The sequence below is a fragment of the Myiozetetes cayanensis genome, unplaced genomic scaffold (assembly GCF_022539395.1).
Source record: "Myiozetetes cayanensis isolate MyiCay16 unplaced genomic scaffold, myiCay2020 scf1, whole genome shotgun sequence".
Lineage (NCBI taxonomy): Eukaryota > Metazoa > Chordata > Aves > Passeriformes > Tyrannidae > Myiozetetes > Myiozetetes cayanensis.
Window position 1 is genome coordinate 132,956,920 of NW_026086604.1, and position 23,665 is coordinate 132,980,584.

At 39.9% G+C, this 23,665-nt stretch overlaps 1 protein-coding gene across 2 annotated transcripts in view; it reads right to left on the bottom strand.

The window, feature by feature from the left end:
- DNAJC1 (DnaJ heat shock protein family (Hsp40) member C1) overlaps positions 1 to 15,755 on the bottom strand; it is a 102,663-nt gene extending 86,908 nt beyond the window's left edge. The window contains exon 1 of one of the 2 annotated variants that reach the window (XM_050325669.1): positions 15,576 to 15,755. In XM_050325669.1, coding sequence (XP_050181626.1) covers positions 15,576 to 15,740 — 165 coding nt within the window. In that variant the 5' untranslated portion in view covers positions 15,741 to 15,755. Of the gene's footprint in view, positions 1 to 14,524; positions 14,680 to 15,575 lie in introns of those variants that run through there. The other variant, XM_050325678.1, reaches the window with a different exon arrangement.
- Between the last annotated feature and the right edge of the window lie 7,910 nt (positions 15,756 to 23,665).

A 23,665-nucleotide genomic window follows, 5' to 3' on the forward strand; every position in this document is an offset into this window, starting at 1 on the left:
CTGAAAAGCCAGAACCAATTTTAGACAGTCATTTTAGTTACAGAAAGCATAGGGATTAGACAAAGAGGGTGTTCCTGAAGTAATTGAAATGTAAGTTAACCAGGGTGCATGCAACCACTTTAGCTCCTGAGCTGAAAGAAAGGACTGAATTTATGATGAGAAGTGAAAGCCACAGTAAAATTTGATGGCAGCAGGAATATATTTAAAAACAAACAAACCAATCACACAATAAAGAGAAAAGATGACCTCTAAGATTAAGAGTGACAAACAGAAGACATTGGAGATTAAAAAAAACACCTTAGTTTTTCCTTCCAAACATAACAGCATGTAGTTCTGATTGCATATCTCTTAGAAGGATGTATCGAATACACCGATAAGAAAAAGTAACCAGAGAAAGGGTGCTTTAAAAGTTACAGATAAACCCATATCATATCCCTGATTGACAATTCTAGTTAATGAGAGGACAAAAAAAGGAAGAGGAATCAGAAGACAAAACACAGTATATACTCAAGCAGAACAGAGAGGACTGGCAGACCATTCATTCTTTCAGCCTCTGAAAATTAGAGCAGAAAAAAACAAAACAAAAAAACCCACGCTAGCACAAAAGCCATGGAAAGTGTCATCAAAGAAGAGAGAATAATTATTAGCTCCAGAACTGAATTGCAGAAGGTTCCTAAGATGTACTTACAAAGCTGTAACACTACTCGAGCACAGCAGTTCTCAGCTGCGGCCACCAGGGACCTTGTCCACTGCCCTCATTAAAGAAACACACTCAGTGCTGTCTGGGTGAAAAACAAAGCTTCAAGCAAAGGACAAGAAACTATTTACGTAACTGCCTCATTCTCCATCATTATTCTAGGACTGACAGTTTGAAGAAAGGGATTTCGTTTGGGGGGGGGGGGAATCACCATGATGCCCAGTAAGCCAATGGCAGTGGAAATGGTAAACCCGTTGCCAAATATTAATCTAGAAGATTAAGCTATGGCAGGCAGGTCTAAACAGATCTGCTAGGAAGTTTAGAGAGAAATTAGGAGGCTATCAAAAAATCAGTAGAGATCATTCATTTTGAGTATTCATTTGCATCATTTCTGAGTAAAGAAAATAACGAAACATAGCTAAAGCAAAATATGCAGGAAGTCTACAGGAAGCATCAGCTTCCTTTTTTGGGGCCACAGGTGTTTATTCTAGTAGTAGTTGGAAGGAAACCTGCTTTGCTCTCCTTTGTCAGACTGGGACTACCACTGGGACTCCAGAAGGAAGGCTATGGCATAGAAATTGAAGATCAACTCATCGAAAACACTGTCTGGACCAGCATTCATGAGAAAATAGGGTAGGCAGTTCAATCTACCCAGAAACCAAAGGACAGTATAATAAGAAAGATGCAACTTAAAATAGATCAGCAATGAATCTTTTGAAAATTGGCTCCTTTCCTTGGGCTACAATAGAAACTGTAGTGCATTTTCCAGATTACTGATGATGGAAACGAAACACAATTTTAGAACACTCGTATCAGGGCACATGCAATAATTCTTTCTAAAATCCCCAATTCAATATTTACCTTAAAACTTTAATACAGAAGACCTCAAGCCTGCTAGGCAATCAGCAGAAGTGACCACAAGAAACTTGTCTGGAGTAACCTGCTATCCAAGCACATGCTGGCTCACCAGATTCTTCTGCTCTCCTTCCTCTTGCCCATGGGACTCGACAAAGTGCTATCCCACACAGTGCACCACTTGACTAAGTGATAGATTTTACACTGGTAAAACTGATACAGAGTACTTTTTTCACCTCTTGCAATGATGTTTTTCCTTAATCAAGTCATTACAAGACACACCCTTGAGAAAACAAGCCCTGTTTTCAAGGTGCCCACTACCAGTGTATGAATCTGTTACTACTGACCCACAGTGGATCCCAGAGCACAAGCACTCGGTTGAGAGTTGGAACAGCATTTTCTAGACTGAACAATTTCCTCAAATACTCTTAGTATAGCCTAGCAAATAAATTAGTTAACTTCTGAATTAATTTAGTCATACAAAAACCCCCACAAAAAAATCACCAAAAAACAAGATAAAAAACCCACACAAAAGCAAAACCACAACAACAAAAAACAAAAACATACACACAAAAAAAACTCAAAACAAAAATACCCACCAAAAAACCACCAACCAACAAAACAATAACAACACACACCCCCAACAGTAAATGGGGGGAAGGAAGAGATCTGTTAATTCTCACATTTCACAACACATTGAATTTTTTTCATATTTTGATTGCTCAAATACTCTAAGAATATTATCCTTCAGGGAGTCTTTAATTTTTTCTTTTGACTATCACTTCAGGATTTATACCATCTCATTTTAAGTGGCATACTTAAAATGGTTTCACTATATAACAGGACAAAATACCAGATTTTTATCATGGGAGTATAATTGTTATTTTCCAGCTTTGCCAACTTATACCAGATACCATCCTTTCAGGTATTCTTATCTTAATTCCTAAATCTATTAATAGATACTTTTTGTGTGTGTGTTTTTTTTATCCACCCACTCCCTGCCAGTGGAGAGTCCAAAAGGCACCTCTCTATTTGATCAAACTACCCTTTAAGAACAATCAAAATAATCATCTCACCAACTTGTCCAGTGAATCTGACACTTAGGTGAAGAATGGCAATGACTGTGATATATGTACTCCTTTCAGGCTTGCAGCCAAACAGTCTGAGACTCCACAAGCAACCCTTGTTAAGCTGGGGGGGTGGGTGTCGGGCTTTGTGACAACAGCAAGTTCTACAGTTGCATCTGGAATGGGAAATAGTTTGTATATTTGTCTTGGCTGAATTGCAAAATATTGAATACCTGATCAAGATACAATTCTATCTTGACTGAGAAATCAATTTCTGAAAGCAACCTAGCCCAGCACTGTCTTTCCTGGCCATAGTATCAATCCAATCACGTCTAACCAGCTGTCATGTAAGGCTCTCATATCTCATGACAGCAGACAGGATAACCAATACCCTGATAATAATGGGATACTGTTAATTCAATGACAGTGTCTTTGAGTTAATCTGTTAGAAAAGAGCAGAGAAGCTGCGGGAATGCATCTTACATATTCCAGAAGTGAGGAAACTCACGGTTTACAGCCGTCTGCTTCCTTTAGGTCAGAAATTTAAAAAGATACCATGCCCCTATTAACAGTTGTCTAAATACCAGTCGGGTTTTCTCTTAAAAATATTTTTTTTATGTTAAAAATCTGAACTTCAAACAAGTCAAACACATGGAAGACATATGAAATTATGCCTTAGAAAGAAAATACAGATATCCATATTCAATGTTAAACAGTGTTTATATTCACAAATACATTTAGAAGAGAAGTCAACATTCTGCAATGCAAAATGGTAATCTATGCAAGGGCTCTTTTTAAACAGAAGGTGTCCCAATTTAATTTTTAGACTTCAGATATTATAGAATTAATTCAAACAAATGTTTTTTTTTGTAAAATAGGAAGTGTAGTATCAAGATTTAAGTTCTTTATTGTTGGGTTATAATATTTACTTCAAGGACATTTATCTTCAACTCTATTCCTTTTTGTTGGACAATGTAGTATTACCTAAATATTTTGGATTTAAATACAGTCTACTCAAACATACATCTTCAGAGACTGACAGAATTAAACACTATGTTCTTACCAAAAAAATCAAAATGAAGGTAAGGCATATGCTGCAAACTAAATTATGTTCAACTGCAACACACTGCAATTTGCCATGATAAACTGGAGCCTTTACAGGATGATCCTCGGTCCAACTGTTAAAGGAGTTCAAAATAGGAAATATTTATCACCAATACCTCTCCTATGAAGTTGTCCATCTGAACTCTGCACCCAGCACATTGTACCTACAGAGTTAGACTTCCCAGAAAATGCAGTCTGATTTAATCTTTCATTACCCCACACTTTTTTCCTAGCTACTGTTTGTGTTCTCAAACTTGACTTGTCAGTGCATCACTTCAGACGTGAAGATGTTAGCAAAGAGCACAGCCCACCTTAAATTCACATCTTGATGATAGTCAAGGCACATGCACGGCATAGAAGCAAGGCAGGATTAGAGACAGGGTTCAATTACTTTAGATAGTACCAGAAGTATGAGTTTATCATGTCTCTGAACAATAAACAGATCAACTTTATTTAGAAGAAAAAGAAAATTACAGTTCTTTACAATAAAGAACTGTATTAAAACCTTGAAATTCAACACATTTTATTCAGTGCAACTTTTAGCTTTAATATATCAAATTAAAGTTCCTGTATTTCAAACAAGTTCTCTGCTGAAAAATTTATCTCAGCAAGTTTTTACCTTTTTAAAATTTCTAGAAGTGAAGGCATTTCATAAAACCCTGTCATGCTTCTTCTCACAATGTTAGCATTCGATAGAAAACACAAAAATTGAAGTTTTCACTGTGATTTATAACTGGAATAATGCAATACCAAAATTTTGCTTAAACCAGTAGGAATGAGCAAAGACATAGCTTGTATGTGGTACCATCAAAATTAGAATAACTGGAGTAAAATAATCTCGTTTCCAAAAAATGACACCTGAGTACCTCATAGTAAGGACCCTGCTGCAGAATTAATAATTCCAGAGAACTACTATGATACAAAGGAACAACTCTGCTTGAGTCTTAACTCAAATAATAATACAAACCAAAGCCCTCCATCTTACCTTCTGAAAAGAAAACTACTCTACAAAACAGTGTTAAGGCCAGTTACTAAAGCAGTGACCAGAAGCAGATGATTTATTCCTGAATTCTCTCCAGGTATCTAGTTTAAGGCATGAGTTCCTACGAAAATGTGCTTAATCATTCATGTGTAGCAGTTAATCAAACAAGAACACTGCGTAACAGCAGTTATTCTTCCCTCTCATGGTCAGTAACTACAAGAGCAACGTGGCATATTTTTGTGCCCGTTCCATTAGATCTCATTGAACACACAGCTAAAAAACCACGCTGACTACTTCTTTCCAACATGTAGGACTTTCGTATTTGTCCAAGCTAGAGTGGTAATCTATTTGATTTTCAAAACTCTTTTATTTCTTTAAATGTAACCAAAACCAGGATGCTATGGACTGCCTAATGTTGAAACTATGAAAAGCTTTTCAGGAACAAAGCTACAGCCATACAATTTAATCATTTATTTAATGAATCTTCCCTGTTGGAGATGTTCAAGAGATTCCTAAACCAACACATTCTTTGCATTAGACCGGTCAAGAGAAGCTAATTCAGCCTGAAATAAATATACAGACATACCAAAGAGACAGATGTTAAGAAGTCACCAGGATCGTGGCTTTCACCTGAGACTGCAGAATGAAATTTAAATACAAAGCTGCAGACTTGCAGGTGAGGAAAGTAACCCAGTATTGCAAAAATTTGCCACCAGGGACCTGGCAGCCTGCCACACACACGTGAGGGAAAAAAACCCAACCCAAATAGAAATGATCCTGGGAATTACAGACCAGAAAGTCTGTCATCCACCCTTACTAAAAGCAGCAGGTGCTACAAAAATAAAGTCATTGCAGACAGGGATAAATGAGGTCTATTGGAAAAAATGTTGCATAACTTCTGAAGAGAGAAAACCTGCTTCATCAACCCAGCTGAGGCACTGGAGAGCATCAGTAAGGATAGAGAGAGGAGGTCCAGCAGACACAGTACAGTCCAATCTTGAAAAAGCTTTTGACAAGGCTCCACACCAAAGGCTATCAAAGAGACTAACTTGCCACAAGATGGGATGAAAGAGTCTTATAAATGGGAACTCTGTACTATGTAACTGAGAATGAAGGTAAGACAGCTATACCTAATATTTAAGTATAATACATAACTTATGTACGGAAGAGGTTCATTCTTTCACCACTATAAGCTGCAAGAAACAACTGACTGGCTGATCCTCTCAATCTGTGTTTTAACTATTGTTGAAATACTACTCTCAGAGACAATCCAACATGCAAATTCATTATTTTATTTTGAATGTTGCTGGGTTAGCTTGTAGTATGGAAAAGCTACTGAAATAGAAATAGAAGAATATTTAGAACAGAAACTACAAGCCACACAAGCTACAAGTCAACAGAAGAAATACTTTTTATTCAATAGACAGGTAGACTCAGGCTGGAAGAGAAGTTTATTTCAAATTTTTAATCAACTGAAAGAAATGCTTGACTTGAATAAGATTATTCATAATTCTTATTAGGAAATGGGAAGAGACTCCCAAATAGGATGAAATTTTACAGACTTTCTTCCATTGTAACATTGTGGCAGCCACTGCTAAGACATAACATAATACAGCAATTAACAATATGACTGTAAACTGCTAAAAAGTTAACTGACATATAGCTCTTGTACTCTCCCATCACAGTATTTATATCCCATAGAAGAACACTAGAGGAATCACTGTGAAATGGTGATTAATAGTAAAAGCTAGCCTAAATCAGTTTGAAACTTAGTAAAACATTGATCAATCAGACTAAAAAAAATAATTTGCAGTATTTTCAGGAATAAGTATAAACAACTACTGCCCCTTAAGGGAGAAGCTATTCACCCCAAGTAAGGCTATTTCACAGATTTCTTGTGTCCTCCTCAGCACCGAATGCTTCCATTAAAAAACGAAAGTACTTTGGTGTTGAAGTCAGCAGATTTCAGAATTACAGCCCACGTGGCACGACTCCTCTAGTTCTTCCTTCTCTTTTCAGTCAGAAAAAGATTGCAGAGTGACTTTCTTTCAACAGCTCCTATGCATCTTCTGGTTTTCTCCATAAGTTTTCCACATTAACACAGAGAAGAAAGAATTTCAGATCTATCAGAGACTGCTTATGAATTTTCTTCACTTCTCATCCCACTGCTCATTTGACATCAAGAACAATTGGCAAGGCCTGCAAACCAGGTCGTTTAAGAAATCAGCACTTAAACAATCCCTCATCTGAGAGCCCAGTAATACACAATCCTGCTTTTAACTGTGTTAGCGTTTGCACAGCTGTAACACACACCATGTGTACAACACATTGCCACGTACATAAAACTGTTTACAACATCCAAACAAAGCTGACAGACAAACAATACACAAAAGAAACCCAGAAACCTCAAATCTGCTCATAATTTAGGGAAAACCTACAGTTTTAGACTGAAGGGAAAAAAATAAAAAATGAGAGAAGCAAACTTCTAATCTGCACAGCATCTAGCTAAGCAAAAGCCCAAACACTAGCAAGCAAATCAAAACCAAAACTGCACGTTTTCATATGTTGTGAGAATTTTGTTAGCCCATTAGGATGCTGTGGTAAACCAAAACATTTCAGATATTAAAATGAATAAAAGGAGGAAATTAATGTATATCAGGACCCATTCTTAGAGATAAAAAAACCTTTGTTAGCATTTATACTCTCATTCTTAATGACTCAGCTGCTCAACAGCACCACAGGCTCTTTGTTACCATCTCTGCTGAGAACACCAGAAGCACCAACTCAACTAAGGAACATTTTACATGCTGAATTTTCATTTTATTTCTTATTTTTTTATCACATACTTAAAGTTAAAATAGTACCATAGATAGCTGCAAACATCTCCCTTAAAGCTACATTTTTCTCTCGATCTGATCGGAAAGCCATGTTAATCTTAATTGCAAAATTAGTCTAGATGGAGTATAAAAGGTTTATCATTCAACAGAATGAAATTAAGGCTGCCTCTAAGGTTTCTCTTTAGATAACTTTACAGACAAACATCTGACCACAATCCGCAGCGATCAAGTAGCAAAAGGCCACCAGGAAGCTGTTTACAAAACTCCACGTTACATCAGTTATGTCACTGTTTTAGATACCAACACAGGCATACGAAGGAGAACTTCAGTAAAGGAACAAGCATAAGACACACAGGCTTGTGTAAGCACCAGCACAGGTTACCTACCCTTCCTCATCCAGAAATAGGTCACTCCCTTCAATGAATTAAAGGTCAAACACAGAACTTCCGGGGGAAAAAAAATAGCCCATTTTTTATTTCTGCAATTTGAAAATCAAGCTATTAGGGACACACCCCTAAAGGATTAGTGAAGAAAGAATATAACCTGAAAGAAATCAGGAAAGTGTTATTTATATGAATGAATTGTCAGAAAGTTAAGAGTAAATGTCTTTAAAACTACTTAAATTGGTAGATTCTGGAACACTTTTGTGTCTTTAAGAAAGGAGACAACAATGAGAGTAAGAAAAACCCCTGCATTTTCTTGGACAACTTCCAAGCAGAAATTTAATAGGCAACAATACAGAAAACCCATTTTTATGGGAAATGCAAGCTTTACATGTCTAGATGTTTCAATCATTTTTATATGCAAGAAAAACATCAGGGTAGGACACTTACAGAACAGAATACATTATCTGTCAGTAGCTTACCTGGAAGTTCAAAACCACACAAAACCCCATATCCTGCACCATCCTCAGTTACAGATTGAGCAGTTATCATTCGTGCTTCTCTATGATACACCATTGAATTAAATTATGAGCAATTAAACTACTCCACAGTTAGGAACAGCTTTGTTCTACAGAATGCAAGTGAATGATTGCAATGATGGATTCACACGATTTTAATAATTTGGATTTTTTAGGAAAAGTAGAGTTTCCAGAACTGCTGGAAATCTCAGTTCCATGTATAACTTACACGTAACAGACTCAGACAGGAGGTTTTAAACGCTGGAGGGATGCAAAATTGTGTCGCAATAGCATACTGAGAAAAAACACACAATTACTTTTAGGGAATGAACTGAGATTACAGCTAAAGCCACTAGAAACAAACCTGGATTTTCTAATGTTATTTTTGTTTGAACTGGTGCAATGGACTATTACTGCCTCGATTTTGACAGTATATTTGTGGGCTTAAAAGAAATGCAGTTTTAGGAATTACCAAGATCCCTCACTCTCCAAATAAGTCTGCTACTGCTATCACCTAATTGTGTATTAAATAATTATTTTTGAAAATTTGGAGCAAGAAAATTGAAACATACTTCATCTTTCCAACTGAGAACTCTGATCTTGCAATTGACAGTGCATTAAAATCTAATGCCTTCCAGATTAGATCTCCTTAACATATATTTTGAACAAGAAGTAGAAAGCAATATCGCAACAGGTTGAGGCCATTAGACATGATGTTCAATCACCAGCAAAACAACTCTGCTCCCTCAAAAATTAGTAACTGAGACACGAAGTTGCTACATGGCTCCATGTCATTTCACAGCACAAGACTTTTGAAGGATATTGTGAATATCCTATTTGTCATGCAAGACAAAATAATCTTACAAAACAAAGCAAGAATAGCCTACAGCTTGTAGTTTTGTCACAATCATCTGAAGAAGTGATATTATAATTGCATGTGTGTGAAACTGTCTCACCAGATCAAATACTTCCAAAGCTTGGAAGACTGAAGCACTATCACCAATCTAGATTTTCACTAAAACATTTGCAGATGATGCACACTGCATGATTTTAGTAACACTGCACCCACATACATTAACCTTAAAAAGCACCAGGGAGGAGAACAGTCTGAAGTGTTAGAAGAGCAACCAAAATATGTCTATGGAGTGCGATCCAGCTTGTCACTGGAAAGAACAAACAAACTGCTGAGTTTCTGGGCTATCCCTCCTTATTTTCCCTTCCTTGCCTGCCAGGAAGACAGAGCTGTATGGGTACAGGAAGGCTGTTCTTGATGAGGACTTGAGAGTATTCCTTTAACAGATACAGCTCTCCCTCACATGCTTCTTCCCACTTGAGGGGACTACTTTGTGTACTCGAAGTTCCCCAAAAGAAAAACAGTTTTAACTAGAGTTTTTTCTGGACAGTAACACACTCAAAGCCAGAACTATGAAAATGTGGGATGATACAACAGTAAGAACTTCAGAGACTGCCATTCTTTTGAAAAACAGGTTACCAAATCTATGTCCAAGAACTTTACTTACATAATATATAAATTCACAACTTTGGAACTGCAGTGATGTATATCATGTCATCAATCAATGCACTTGCATAAAGCAAACCATGCAAACACTATTACTGAGAATTTTCTTCAGTCTCCAGTAATGCTTCTTAATACCATAAAAGCCACACCATTTGCTGTGATATTCATTCCTGGTAAGGTTCTTACAAGGCAATGCCAAGAGGTAAAATTCAATGTCACCCATTTGCTACGAACTATAGTGTTCTTAGTGCATTTATCTCATTTTTTCAGTGCAGCCCAGGAGTGCACATGTAAAGCAAACTTCATCATTGTACCTACTGTCTGCATATCATGAATCGGTCCTAGAGTAGATGAACAGGATCCCTTTGGGATAGAACAGAACTGTAAGATGTGAAACCAGGAGTACAAACACAACACTTCAACACAAACGGGCATTGAGTCCAGGTATCCAGCCTGGAATTAGTTCAACAACAACAACGAAAAATCCCTGAAACGCAAACACTACAGACACCAGTTCCTGAGCACCAAACATTGCATTCTACAGACACAACCCCCTCAGATCCTGCTACTTGACACAGTAGCTCCTCTGTTCTTATGTTCTTGAAAGAAGCCTATTAGCCCAATACATCAAGCCCATCTAGAGAGGTTGTGGCTTCCCACAGCCAAAGAAATCCAACTTGGTTTTCCTGCCTTGCACTTTTCTTGGAGTTGCTAACATACCAACATCTCACAGGCTGTCAGACCAAAATCAGGTTCTGTACACACAGTTATGACTTTGTGCTGCAGCATCATATAACAAATGCATCGTCTTGCAATGACAGGGATACAACACTTAATTCTTAACAGTAAAGCCACACAAACAGATTAGAGCCTCCTTCAAAGTAAATATCATGCCACACAGAAGGCATAAGCCAATACTGAAGAAAATATCTCTCTCAATATTTTTCAGGGGTTATATATTTATTCACAGTGTTGGCCAGCAAGTCCCACTCATGTTAATTCTCCCTCAGGAATCTGAGGTGTCAGGGTCTCTTTTACTGCCTCAAAGGTACTCAGAGAAACTTTCTGTGTTTGCTTCCATACACTGCACAGGCCTAGCAGAACTTTCAATATCCATCTGATTACCAGTGGAAGCCAAAGCCTTATTTGAACATTCCTTGGTCTTAACTGACACATGACATACTGTTCCATGCAGGTCAATTCCAGCCACACAGTTCATGCATTTCAACACATCTTCACAAACCACATTTCCTAATAATTTCTTGATCAGATCCCTCGTATCCAAGAACTGTACCACAAAGTTTCAAAAGACATTCAGATGCCTGTAGTGCCTTCCTTGGTCATTCCCTTGAAGCCATATTAACAAGTTATAATGAAAAGCATATTTGGGGAAGGAGATTCACAGATTCAGCTGAAGCCAAGTTGATTCATCCAGAGAGTATCACATTTATGCAGGTATCAGCTACTGAAAGCTGTAAAAGACGATCACATTAACTTGACCAGTTTCTTTGTCCACTATACAAGATGAGGAGCCCCTGGTGGTCTAGTGGTTAAGGGTGCGGCGCTGTCACCGCTGAGGCCCGGTTCGATTCCCGGCCAGGGCCACTCCCGGGCAGATGGAGCTCGTTAACCCTTAAAGGCAACCCACCTACGTCCTAAGGACCTCGCTGCCACCGTCCAAGCTCGCTTGGCCCCGGCAGATGAACCTTAGGATTAAAGGGTGGGCTCAGTTCCGCGCACACTGTGTCTCACCTAAAAAATCCAATGCGCAGGTTGGAAGGTGTAAAGACCTTCCCCGGATCTTCGCTCGCGAAGACTGGCCATTATTATTATTATACAAGATGGTAGCTCCTCAGATCTTTCTAGAATTTTTCCAAGAAGTTGACATCAGATTTCTGTGTTCTCATTCTCAAGTAACAGGGTCATCATATCACTGAGTCTGCATAGCTTCTGGTTTAAACGTGCTACTTCAACTGAGTTTTTAGATGAGTACTATTTGGTCCTGATCCCCTTGTCAGTTCAAAATTGGCTATATTGAAGTGATTACTGAAATGATTATTACATCTGATCTGTCAAGAGTTTATGATTCTATTTTCTTCAGTAACCACCTGAAGAAAAGCACAGGGAAATGTAACCTTTTTCTCAAGCCAGAGGTTATCTTATCTCCCCATTCTGCTAGGTCAAACTTCTTGAGAACAGCAATGTTTTAAATTAGCCATTTCATTTAATCATATCATCAATTTAAGAACCAGCAAAGATAGGGAAGGTAGAGCAATTCCCACATCATTCAGAACAGCAATAATAAAATAACAATGCAAGACTTTTTCTTATGCTATGTTACTATTAGGCCTGATGGAAAAAAAAATAGATTGTGTCCCTGTGCAAAAATCAGATACTTCTTAATCTAGGTGCTCAGCCCTAACACTTGTGGGTCGGACAAGACAGGCCCTTCCAACCTCAACCATTCTGTGAGCATTTGTAGATTCCTCAGCCAACCCTTCCTTGAAGTCACCACTACAGTCAGTTATTTGACAGCCAAGACAGTCACAATCTTACTCTTCCTTTGTTATTCTACATTCACAATCACAGCAAAAATCACTTCCATTACATCATCCTCTATGTCTGCAATTGATCTCAGAAAATACTGCAGCAGCTCCAGCCTAACACCCTAGCAGAGCTGGATGAGTTTCCTGCCATGCCAGGAGGCTTTCTTAAGGCCCTTGAAATGATGAAACATAAACCCCAAGCTGTTGCAGCCATAGAGCAGAAATTAAACCAAAAAATCATCATTTCTCTCCAATCTGAGTGAAAAATCCATCAGTCAGAGGCTTCATCAAAGTAAGCTTGAGAGCTACAGGACTTCCCACAATGCCTTCTGCACCTTGTCAGTTGAGGTCAACATCAGCTTCTGACATTGTGTAAGAGTTCAACAAGCAGTCAGTGCCACAACTCTCCCATCAAAACCTAAGCTGCTTTAATGTCTTCAGGAAGCATTGAGTCATTCTCTATATTTTTTCAAAACACAAGATGACATGTTTAGAAAAAAATCTGGCAGCCCTGCTATACTGCTGCTAACAAACACAGTTGAGCATCTCTGTTTCAGGTGTAGAAGTTACATCCTGCATAAAGAAGAAGCACTCCTTTCCCCCAGAAGTACATACAGGGAGAAGGAATTATAGGACATGATACAAGGGAATGAAATAGGAATGGGTGGGGGATGGGACAAGCAAGCTTTGATGAATGGAAGATAATTAAACAGTCCAAAGGCCATAAAGGCTATTGTCACACACACTGCCTCTCTTGTACTAAAACGCCAAGAAAATCACCTAAGCACAGGGAATGAAATCACTTGCACTAAAACTACAAAGAGTGCATTCTAGTTAAAAGCATTCCATCTGATACAGTAATGACACACAAAACAACCAATAAGCTCTATTAAACCATAACACTAACAAATAGCAGAAAATCTGAAGAAACATGCAAACAGCACATTGAAACATTATGGTTAAAGGCCACTTTGTGTAAAGATATGTAATGTAAGATACAGACACACCTGAGATTTGGGTACTTCCCTCAACCCCATCACAAGACCAGTTACTCTTCTCATACAGTAACTCAAACAGCTGCAGCTGCCTAGAGAGTCACTATCAAAAATCACAGATCAAAATCCCTCTCCAGGATCTTGTTGGAAGTTTCAAGTATAGCTGGAGAAGCAAGCAGCAGGAACAAGGACAGAGTGTGAAAGAACCTCTATGCCTACATAGCATCTTCCAATGCTTACAAATTCCTACTGACGCTCAGCTTCAACACTGTGTACTGCACTACTGCACTCACAGGTCTATTCCACTGCATGTGCAAAGCATCCGATGCTACGTACGCTTCCAGGCTATAATGACATTATGAGTGACTGCTGTACACTTTTAACAAACAAAACTTTATTTCATCTGTGTTGGACTTCCACCACCTTTTTTCTTGCTTGCACTTTACAAGTGCTATAAATTCTCCTTTATGATTAGGAGTAGAAGTGTGAACTAGCAGAATCTTTGCTTGCTAAAATTAATACATTTTGCTAAACATACAGCACAAGGTACAGATCTGGCCCTAGAAAACAGGATTGTGGAAGATGTTAACAAAGAGTTGCATACCAGATTTGAACATCACTAACTGGAACACACAAAGTTTTGGGTCCCTACGTTATCTAACACTAAAATTGTCTTTGAGAAATTAACACCTAGATTTTTACGCTCATGAAAGTGAAACTTGGGTAGCAGTGTTTGCTGTGCTATATATGGTATTCCGTAGTATTTAACACCAGTGCTTAAGAAAGAGTAAAAGAAAGAGATGAAACCGAGTCAGGATCCCTCAACTATTATTAACAACCACAGCCAGTAGTTTCCAAAACTGGACCCTCAGATATTGCAGACACCTTCCCTCTCTTTATAGACACTGCCTTAATGAAATGCATCTGAAAATACAGCCATTATTCTCAAAAAATACAGGAACTATATCAGAATAAACTTCAAGATTATCAGGGAAGGAATGCAAATAGTAGGATCACTCACCATAATGTAGCACTGAAGAGAATATACCAGAGGTACAGAATGTACTAGGAGACAATGAATAAGATGTCTTTTGGGGACTCTGGGTGAAGTAACAGATTATAGAAAACTGTATAGTTCATTATTGAGGAGAGGAACACTGACTGGAAGAAAGAGTCAAAAAAATTGTTAAGACGCAGGAAGAGATATTAAGCAAGGTCACACAATGAGACCTTCCAGAGAGAAGGAAAGGCATCATGCAGGAGCCAGGACAAGTGATATAAGTAAAACATGTCAGGTGTCAGCAAAACTAGCAAGTGCATCTAAAATATTCACAAGGACCACAGGATAAAAGTGTTTCTAACAGAAGTTCCTGTCTTGACTACACTGACATGAAAATTAATAAGGTGTGTAATAATAGTTTAAGATAATCTCAGGTGTTACTTATCAAAGAGGTGAAAACCATGCATGAATAACCAAGATACATGGCAAGTAAATAAATGTAACAATCTCCAAGCCAATACCATAGCAAAGGGTCACAGTCTACCACATGGCACCCGTGAGAGAAAACATGAGCCACACCACCTGGCAATGCACAATCTGAAGATAACAGCTATACAGAATAAGGGAAAAGTGAGAAACAGCCACATTGACGATATGTATGGGAAGTGGAAAAACTTCTGTCTGTCTGTAGATGCATTTGGAGAAAAAGAGATACATTCAGAAGAGCAACAGGCAGTAGAACACACAAAGGTACAGCTGGAGAGGGAGCGCTGATTTATGGTGGGGCCCGAAGGATAAGGAACAGAGCAGTACCTGAAGGAGAGCAGAGCCCCCGCGGTGGGAGGGAAGAGGCTGGGAAGGGACTGAAGCGCTGACCCGAGCCTGGGGAGCCGGGGCTGGGGGCCCTGGGCAGGGCGCAGGTGACAGCGCCAGGCGAGCAGGCGAGGGGCCGGCGGCGTGCCCGGGGCTCGGGGGGAGCCGGGCGGCCGTGCCGGCGATGGGGGCGGCGGGGACCGGCGGGACCCGCGGAACGGGCCAGGGCAGGGGGCGGCGTGCTTGGTCCCTCGCTCACCTGCTGAACCCCCAGGAAGTCGTAGAAGTTCCGCGGCACCTCTTCCACCAGATCGAAGAGCTCCAGGTCGCCGCTGTCCCAGGCGCGGGCGCGGGGCGCCAGCAGCGCCAGCAGCGCCAGGAGCGGCAGCAGGCGCGGGCGCGGCGCGGGCGGCGGGTGGGCCATGATGCCGCCGGCGGTGTCGGCACCGCAGCGGTGCCGCAGCGGGGACTGCCCGGGACGCTCCGCGCAGGCCGCGCTCGCCGCGGCGGCCGCTCCGCACTGAGGGCACAGCCAGGCCCGGCCCGGCCCCGGCAGCGGCGGCTCTGGGGGGGCGGGGAGGGCGCTCCCAGCACGGCCAATCGCCGCCTCCGCTGGCCGTGACGTCACGCAGCCCGGCAACCGCCGGCGCTCGCGCAGTGGAGGGGCCGCGGGGAGGGGAAGGGCACCCCGGGTGCGAGCATGCCCCGCCCCCCCCGCGCGCCAGCCCTTCCTCCCCCCCCGGCGCCCTTCCCGCCGGGAGAGCCTGTGGGGAGTGCCGGGAGAGCCTGTGGGGAGTGTCGGGAGAGCCGGCATGGAGCGGGAGAGCCTGTGGGGAGTGCCGGGAGAGCCTGGGGGGAGCGGGAGAGCCTGTGAGGAGAGCCGGCAGGGAGCGGGAGAGGCGACTCGGCCCGGTGCCCGCTGCGGGCGGAGAGCGCCGGGCACCGAGCGGCGCCCGGGGAACCTCGGTGCCCGTGGGGGGCGGGGCCCCCGCGCTCCAGATCGTGTCTCTATTTTCTGTCCTTTCTTAACTCCCGAGGCGTAGGTTTGATTATTGTAACCTGTTCTTCCCTAAAATCGCTCCAACGTATTGTCGGTATCAACCTGATTTTTCAGTTGGTTTTCCCCGGACCTTTCGTTCTTTCCTCGCTTAAATTAGTGTGAAGTGTTTCACGTCGATCGCTAGATGAGAAATTAGATGGGAACTTAATGGATGAACAGTACAAATTATCAGCATTAAATCACTTTTCTCTGGCACGGTCAGACTGTTTTGTCTCTCTCTTAGCTAGGCCTGGTTAGTAACTCACCATGGGAATCCTCTCTCTAAGAAAAGACAGATTCACTCATCCCAAAAATGTCCATAAACTAAATAGAGTTCAGAAAGTAGTTTTTGCAATTAAAAAATAAAATCCCAGATAGCAATCTTATCAGCACCTGAATTCACCCAAGAGGAGCTGGGCACCATTTGCAGAATCACTGTACAGTAGAGCACTGCCTTGGATACTCCATGGGAATAGCAAGATGTGGCTTTGAAATACACTGATTAATTCAGAGTAAGGACTTGAACCAACATAACCATTATCAATTTTCCAACTCATAAAGTATAGAGTAGTCTCAGGTATTCTCTTCTATTGAAACTGTTCCCTTTTGTATAAGCTATTTAAATATTAATTAGATTGATATTTAAACTCATGTTTCCATATCCCATATGCATGCCCACTGGGCTTTTCAGATCACAATTCTGCCTCCGGCTCTGCTTTCTGAAAAGACACCTAAACCCATTTGCCAGGAAATTATTATTTAGCCAACAGTGTCTTATGTAAACCCCTTTTAATTCACCCTTCTTAAAAAGAAGCACTTAACTGTCAATTCTGATCATCCTAAAAAAATGTTCCTCCCACTTGATCATAAGGCCAAAATAATAATCCTTTTCTAGAGAATGACAGAGTACAAAGAAAGTCATGGGCTAGTTAATTTATCATCTGCTTTGTTTGGCTGTAGTAATTGAACCTGCTATAGATGAGTTTCTTCCCACATCCTTAATTTCTTAATCTGTTCTGTTTTGCACACCAGTATCCAGAGCATAAATTAGTTGACTGGTATATTTACATTCTCCTTGCATTCAAGCCTCAGAGTTTATTCCAGAAAAATACCAGCTTTGGATTCAAACAGTTACCTAGTCATTAGGTTGTAGAACAAAGTTTAAAGATGCAAAGTACCCTCAGAAACCAGGGGCATATGAAGAGTTCAATAAAGCAGTGGTATTTTAAACCAGGTGTAAGAATTTTTAAAATGTGAGAGTAATCCTACCTTCATTCCCCTTAATAAATGTTTCCAAATTCTCCTTTCCTTCTGACTAATTCTGTATTTTCCATATCTACTTCCTCTTGTCTCATTATCTTTTAATCCTCTTTAGTTAAACTAATCTAATTCAAAGATCAACCTTGAAGAGAAGCATTTTTTACCTTGATCTTTTTTTTCACCATTTGGAATTTGTTATGAAAAATGACCCCTTTCAAAATCCACCTCTGGCTGCTCTTGCTGAAACTGTTAAAATAGCCTTCAAAAAACCTGATAAAAGCAGGGCACCTATTCCATTCCACTGAGATTAGGAACAACTGTCCTAACACTGACCACCAATTGCAGGTGGCTTGTGGCATCAATCCATCTGAGAACACAGCAGATAATAGCCATTTTGAATTAAATTCCTCAGAATTCTTCAGATAAATTATGGTTTCTTTCAGTCAAGAGGAATGTGAATTTAGAAAGAATAATAGGAGAAAAAAATGCAATAGTGATAATGGGATTATGATTATTTAAAATACATATTTAAGATATTTCTTACATTTAAGTAAGCATAGTTAAATTATCCCAACTGGTTTTAACAAGGGGAGAAATTTAAATACTCATTTTTATTCCGCTCCTTAAATCATTAGAAGGCCTAATACTGCATGGAACATTTCTAAAAAGGATTTTTAAAAATTTCTACACTTTGAGATTAGTTTAAATGTTTCCATTAGAATTGTTCTGTACTCCAAGCAGAAATACTGAAATTTTGGGAAGAAAATGCTAAAAATGCTATTAAAAAGCTGTAAGCAACATCGTAATAGTGGCATATTATTATCTTCTCATTCTTCTGTTTTCTTCTTCATGAGGGTGAGTCATTAGAGTCCTTCCCCCTTCCCCAACACTTCAATTAATTCAAGTTACACTAGGCTTCCCCAACGTAAAATAGTTAAATTATAAGTCAGTTCTCTCTCCTGGCTTCAGAGAAAGACTTAAAATATAAAACAAACATAATCAAATTCAGCAATGCTTGGCTTTGCTATGAGCCTGCAACAATACACATGAGAAATTCGCAGTGACAAGTGCAATGGCTGGTGAGTTGGGTGACCAGTGAGGGCGATCTAAATCTCAGTTCTGCGAACTCCAACACGAAGGTAGAGGGGGAGGTAGAGGATTACACATGGCTTTTTCATCACTGTCTAAAACTACTCCTGTTGGGAGGTATTAGGATTTTTTTTTTTCTGTGGCTCACACATGACATTTAAATGGCTAGAGCATCAGAGAAATGTTTTAAATCCTGTATGTAGTCTCTGCAGCTGGGACAGCTCCTTTAATTTAAGAATATGAAGAGCTATGAAGGCGAGGATGGCATTTTCTTTCTGTGCCCCAAGTTTCTCTGCACATGCAGGCAGGTGTCACTGAAATCAGGTCCACTTGGCCACGCAGCTCTGCTTTACAAACCGTAAGGGAAAGAAGCATATACAGAAATAATTTGTTTAAATAAATCTCTGTTCTGATGCTAATTGACAGTAGCACCCAAGGCCCGAGGCATGAACCAGTTATTATTAGCGTTTTTAACAGCACTGAAAGACCAACATGCTTCATAAGCCCAGCAGGATTCACACGATCATATTCTGAATAGCTAAACAGCCTGCGATTTCGGTGTCTCAAATGAATAGCAGACGTCTAGGGGAAAGAGCTTATTAAGGGACTACCCCTTTTCTTCCGACAGATAAAGCCTTATCTCCAGCAATTCAAGAGCCTGACTGCTCTGCAGTGTGTTCCAGTTTTCTGTTCGGGCAGTTTCGTGTAGGTGCTCGGCATGGGTTTGTACAGTAACAGTAGTTCTCTCTGCTAACAAAGCTGGCTTAAGAGTTTCCTGCGCCCTCCCCCCAGACCAGGCGTTCGTTCCCACCTCTGAGCCACTGTTCCCTGCCTCCTCAGCTGTGCTAATTCGACTCTTTGTGGGCCACATTATAAATCAAATGACTGAAATGATCCAGGTTGCGGGTTTTTTGTTTTGATTTTGGGGTTTTTTGTTTGTTTGTGGGGGTTTTTTGGTGTGGGTTTTTTTTTTTTTTAAGGCTACTTGCGCACAAACATGTACACAGAAAAAGTCGGATGTGTTTCACTGATCCAAGTTACATCACAGCCCACAAGCAGCTGCGCTCGCACAATCCAGGGGACAGCGAACCCCGATGAGGGAGCAAAGAACGAGAGGGCAGAGCAGGCAGGAAACTGGCCGATTTAAACTGGCTTTTCCACTGGAAAAAAATCCACCCTTTGTATAACTACAGGCGGAGAGCTGAAGGAAAGCTGCTTCCCAAGCAGTGCGAGGCTGAGCGGAGCGGAGGGAGGAATTGTTTCGCAGCTGGCAGGAACGTTTGAGGACTCGCACCGGAAGAGAAGGTTCTTCTGCCAAAGCGGCGAGGAAGCAATAACCTGGCTCCGAGCAGTCCTCTAGTGCTCCGTCTCGATAGGCAAGTGGTCCGGTTACTGCCTTTTTAAGGGATTCTTTTCTCAAGTCAGATCATCTTGCAAATGCAGTTTAGCGTTTAGCCACGCAAACAGACGACTGGAGCGGAGATCGGGGGAAGGTAACATCCAGCGTGGCAATGGGAAAAGGAGGGCAGGACCACTTTATAGCGACCCTGCCCACTGCAAGATTTGTAAGGAATATGCCGTTTGTGTAGATCAGGTCTTACCTTAGGCCAGACATAAGTCAAAGTAATGTGAAAGAAATGGGGAAATGGAAAATGAAGCAAAAGCAACAGAGCTAAAAACAGAAAGCTATTACAGTCCATCAGACATGAAAGAATATTATTTAGGAAATAGCTCATTTGTGCCTGGTCTGGGCAGCTCAGTCGTCTCTTTTAGCTACATTACTCCTTTTTTCCCCCCCTTTTTTTTTCATGTGACATCATTAGTGCCAAACCCCAAACAATCGCTGGCTGCTGAGCATGCCGTACCCTTGATCCTGTTTTCCAAACTGAAAAACTACCTGAAGCCACATATTACTATCATACAAGATGACTCACAGACTGTGGCATAGGAAAAGAGGGTTCATTTTAAGAATATCAGCCATATCCTAATAGTATAAATCCAGCATATGAAAGCCTTGATCATTATAAATGGTCGTTTTCCAGCATAAATGTATAATGTTTTGCTACGTGGCATGACAATAGACTGTCATTAAATTTCAATATGTATCCTGAAGAACATCAACATGGGGAGGCACTGTCTTAGGCAGACATTTTGGAGGCACAAGAATTGAAAGACAGAACAAAATCGGTGATTAGAAGGCTTATGCCATCTTTTTAAACAACATATTCTCAACACCTTTCAAAATAATTTGTGATTTAAATTGCAAGTGGATGATTCCCAATGTCAGTTTTGTTATTACTATTCCGAGAATGACGTCCTGGTAGTCTGTTCACGTATGGAGCACACACAAGCTGAAGACCTCTAGACAGCTTTTAGAAATATGTACAGCTCTTTTAAAATTTTCAACCAGGGAATGCTGCTGTTCAGATGAGTATAATTCCCATAGGCCATTTCCAGTAAGAACATTGGAAATCAGGGATTCTCAAGACTACACTACATTCTCAACACATTTGTGTTAACCCTCCCGAAAAAGAAGAAAAGTAAGAAACATGATTTTGAAATCTTGAAGGTCTCATACAGTGTTCAAACTACTTTTGTTCTATTCTGCAATGACTGTCAAAGATTGATGGCGCTTGCTTATAATAGGATTTTTTCTAATTACATTTGATGCATTAAGGGTTGCTTAGCAGTTTATTATTACTTGTATTCCATGAAGCAATTAGTGTTTCTTTTTCATTTCAGGTAAATTTTCCTAAAAATGTTTTGTAATATTTTTCAAAATTAATTCACCACCAGGGGGCAAAGAACTATTTCTCCAGAGGGAACATTTTATATCAGTTTCATAGATGCATGACCCTTCCAAGGGCCTTTTCTACTTCACAGTAATTGCAGATGTGATTAAAAACAAAAAGTCTGCAGACCTAAAAATACACCAGAGGGATATCTTTACCATTTTTTTCCAACTGACTGCTCTAACGTTAAGACAATAGTTGGGAGAGAGAGCAAGCTGGAGGACCATGAAGAGGTAGTACAAGACGGCTGTGATGTGAGAGCTGCTTCGGTCCTCTGCGCACGTGTTTGTTCTGTGCCTCTCTCAGTCCCACACTGTGCTGTGTCTGGTACAGAAAAAATGAGAATCACCTATGCACTAAACCAGGTAACAATAGCAACTCAGCATTGCAACCAGCATTCTAACACTTATCACAGAATCACTCTATTTCAGCTGATTTTAATTCTCTGCACAATGCCTTCAGTGCTGTTTTGTTCCTGCCTGGTCCCTCCTTCTGTTTGTTGCTTTGCCACAGAGGAGCTGATGTTAGGAATAATTAAAAAAAGAATTTGATTTTGCAAATGAAAAGAACAAGTTTAAATATCACCAGAGAATTTGCTATTGTTATGAAGATCATGCAATTCTGTTTGTCAGTATGTAACATTCATCTCCCATTTATTAATGTGGCAGGTATATATGTTTGTGACATTTGCTAGGGCACACTCCTGAGAACAGAACATACTAACACCATAAAATATTGTAGAAGAGAAAGAGAATCAGGCAAATCCAAAACCAAAATTACATCACCATAAAATAAACCAGTATATAACTATGACCATGCACAGAGAAACTGTGCAACCAGCAGCACAACATGCCAACAGTACAACAGAAAAGCCTGTTACAGCAAACATATGTAGGAATTAATCATGGACAGCATTTGGTTTGTGGGATATCTTTTCAATAAAATGACTGAATCCATTCAGAGAGGGAACTGAAAGCTATGATGGATGAGCATAGAATACACTATTTACTCAAAACTGCTGTTTCTATGTGCCATAGATTTTTTTTTGATGGTAAATTGCTGTCCTGTTCAAAATTGAGGATAATACTTTGAAATTTGCTCAGGATGTTAAAAATATTTTCTTTATAAAATAAATTTCAAGTGATATAGTTTTCACATGTCAGGCTTGCATTGGCAAAGCAGTCAGATTGTGATTATAGAGCACAAAACCAGCAGAACTAACTAAACATATGAAACCCATCAACATGATGTATGTGTACGTGTCTTTCTAAGAAAGATCCTGTAAAAATTCTTCAAATTCCGTTTTAAATTTATCAATGCACTTAATTGTGATTGAAAAAAAAAATCATAGAATTCTTAAAATTCCATTCTATACAGATACCAAAAAGAAATTCCTAGAAAGACCAGTTTGGATTGGATAATCACAACTGCACAGCAAAAAAGTACACAGCTAGAAACCAATATAAAGAAATGAGGGCTGATTATTCCATGATTATATTTACCAAAAGGGCACCTTTGAAATCCTACCAACAGCTACAAATGCAAATACATGTCTGCTAAAATAAGCATTATAATGTCTGATATTTTCTTACATTTATATGATATCAAGTAGAGATATATTTGCTCCTTGCAATCATTTGCTTTTATTAAATTAAAAGTTCAATGTTAAACATGTTACAGTATCTTGCTGCCCATTGATTATATTTGAGTTTTCTTCAAATCATAGCATGAATGGCCAGAATCCTTCCTCTGCCTGCACAGTTGTGACTGCCATTTGCTCTCAAGGAATATATTTCAGAAAATAGAGCAGTGCATGTTACTTTTACTACAAGTGAAAAACATTATTTTCAGAAAAACAAATTACTCTCCAAAGCACTTTCTTTGCCAAAATTCTGCAATATAATTTTCACAAAATCCCATTAACCAGTAGAATCTCTCCATAACTAACCTCTCCAGTAAGCAGTCTTTCACAGAGCTTTAACAGCTCTCAGCAACCTGGGGGCTTTGTTGTTGTCCCTGCTAGATTTTGCTGTGGTACGACTTTCACTCATTACATCACACACTGAAACAATAGAAAAGTAAAAATCAAGATTTCTCACACTAAGAACCTGTCGCTGAAGATAGAAGGTGCTCTAAACACGAAGAACCCAAAAGATCCAGATCTTATAA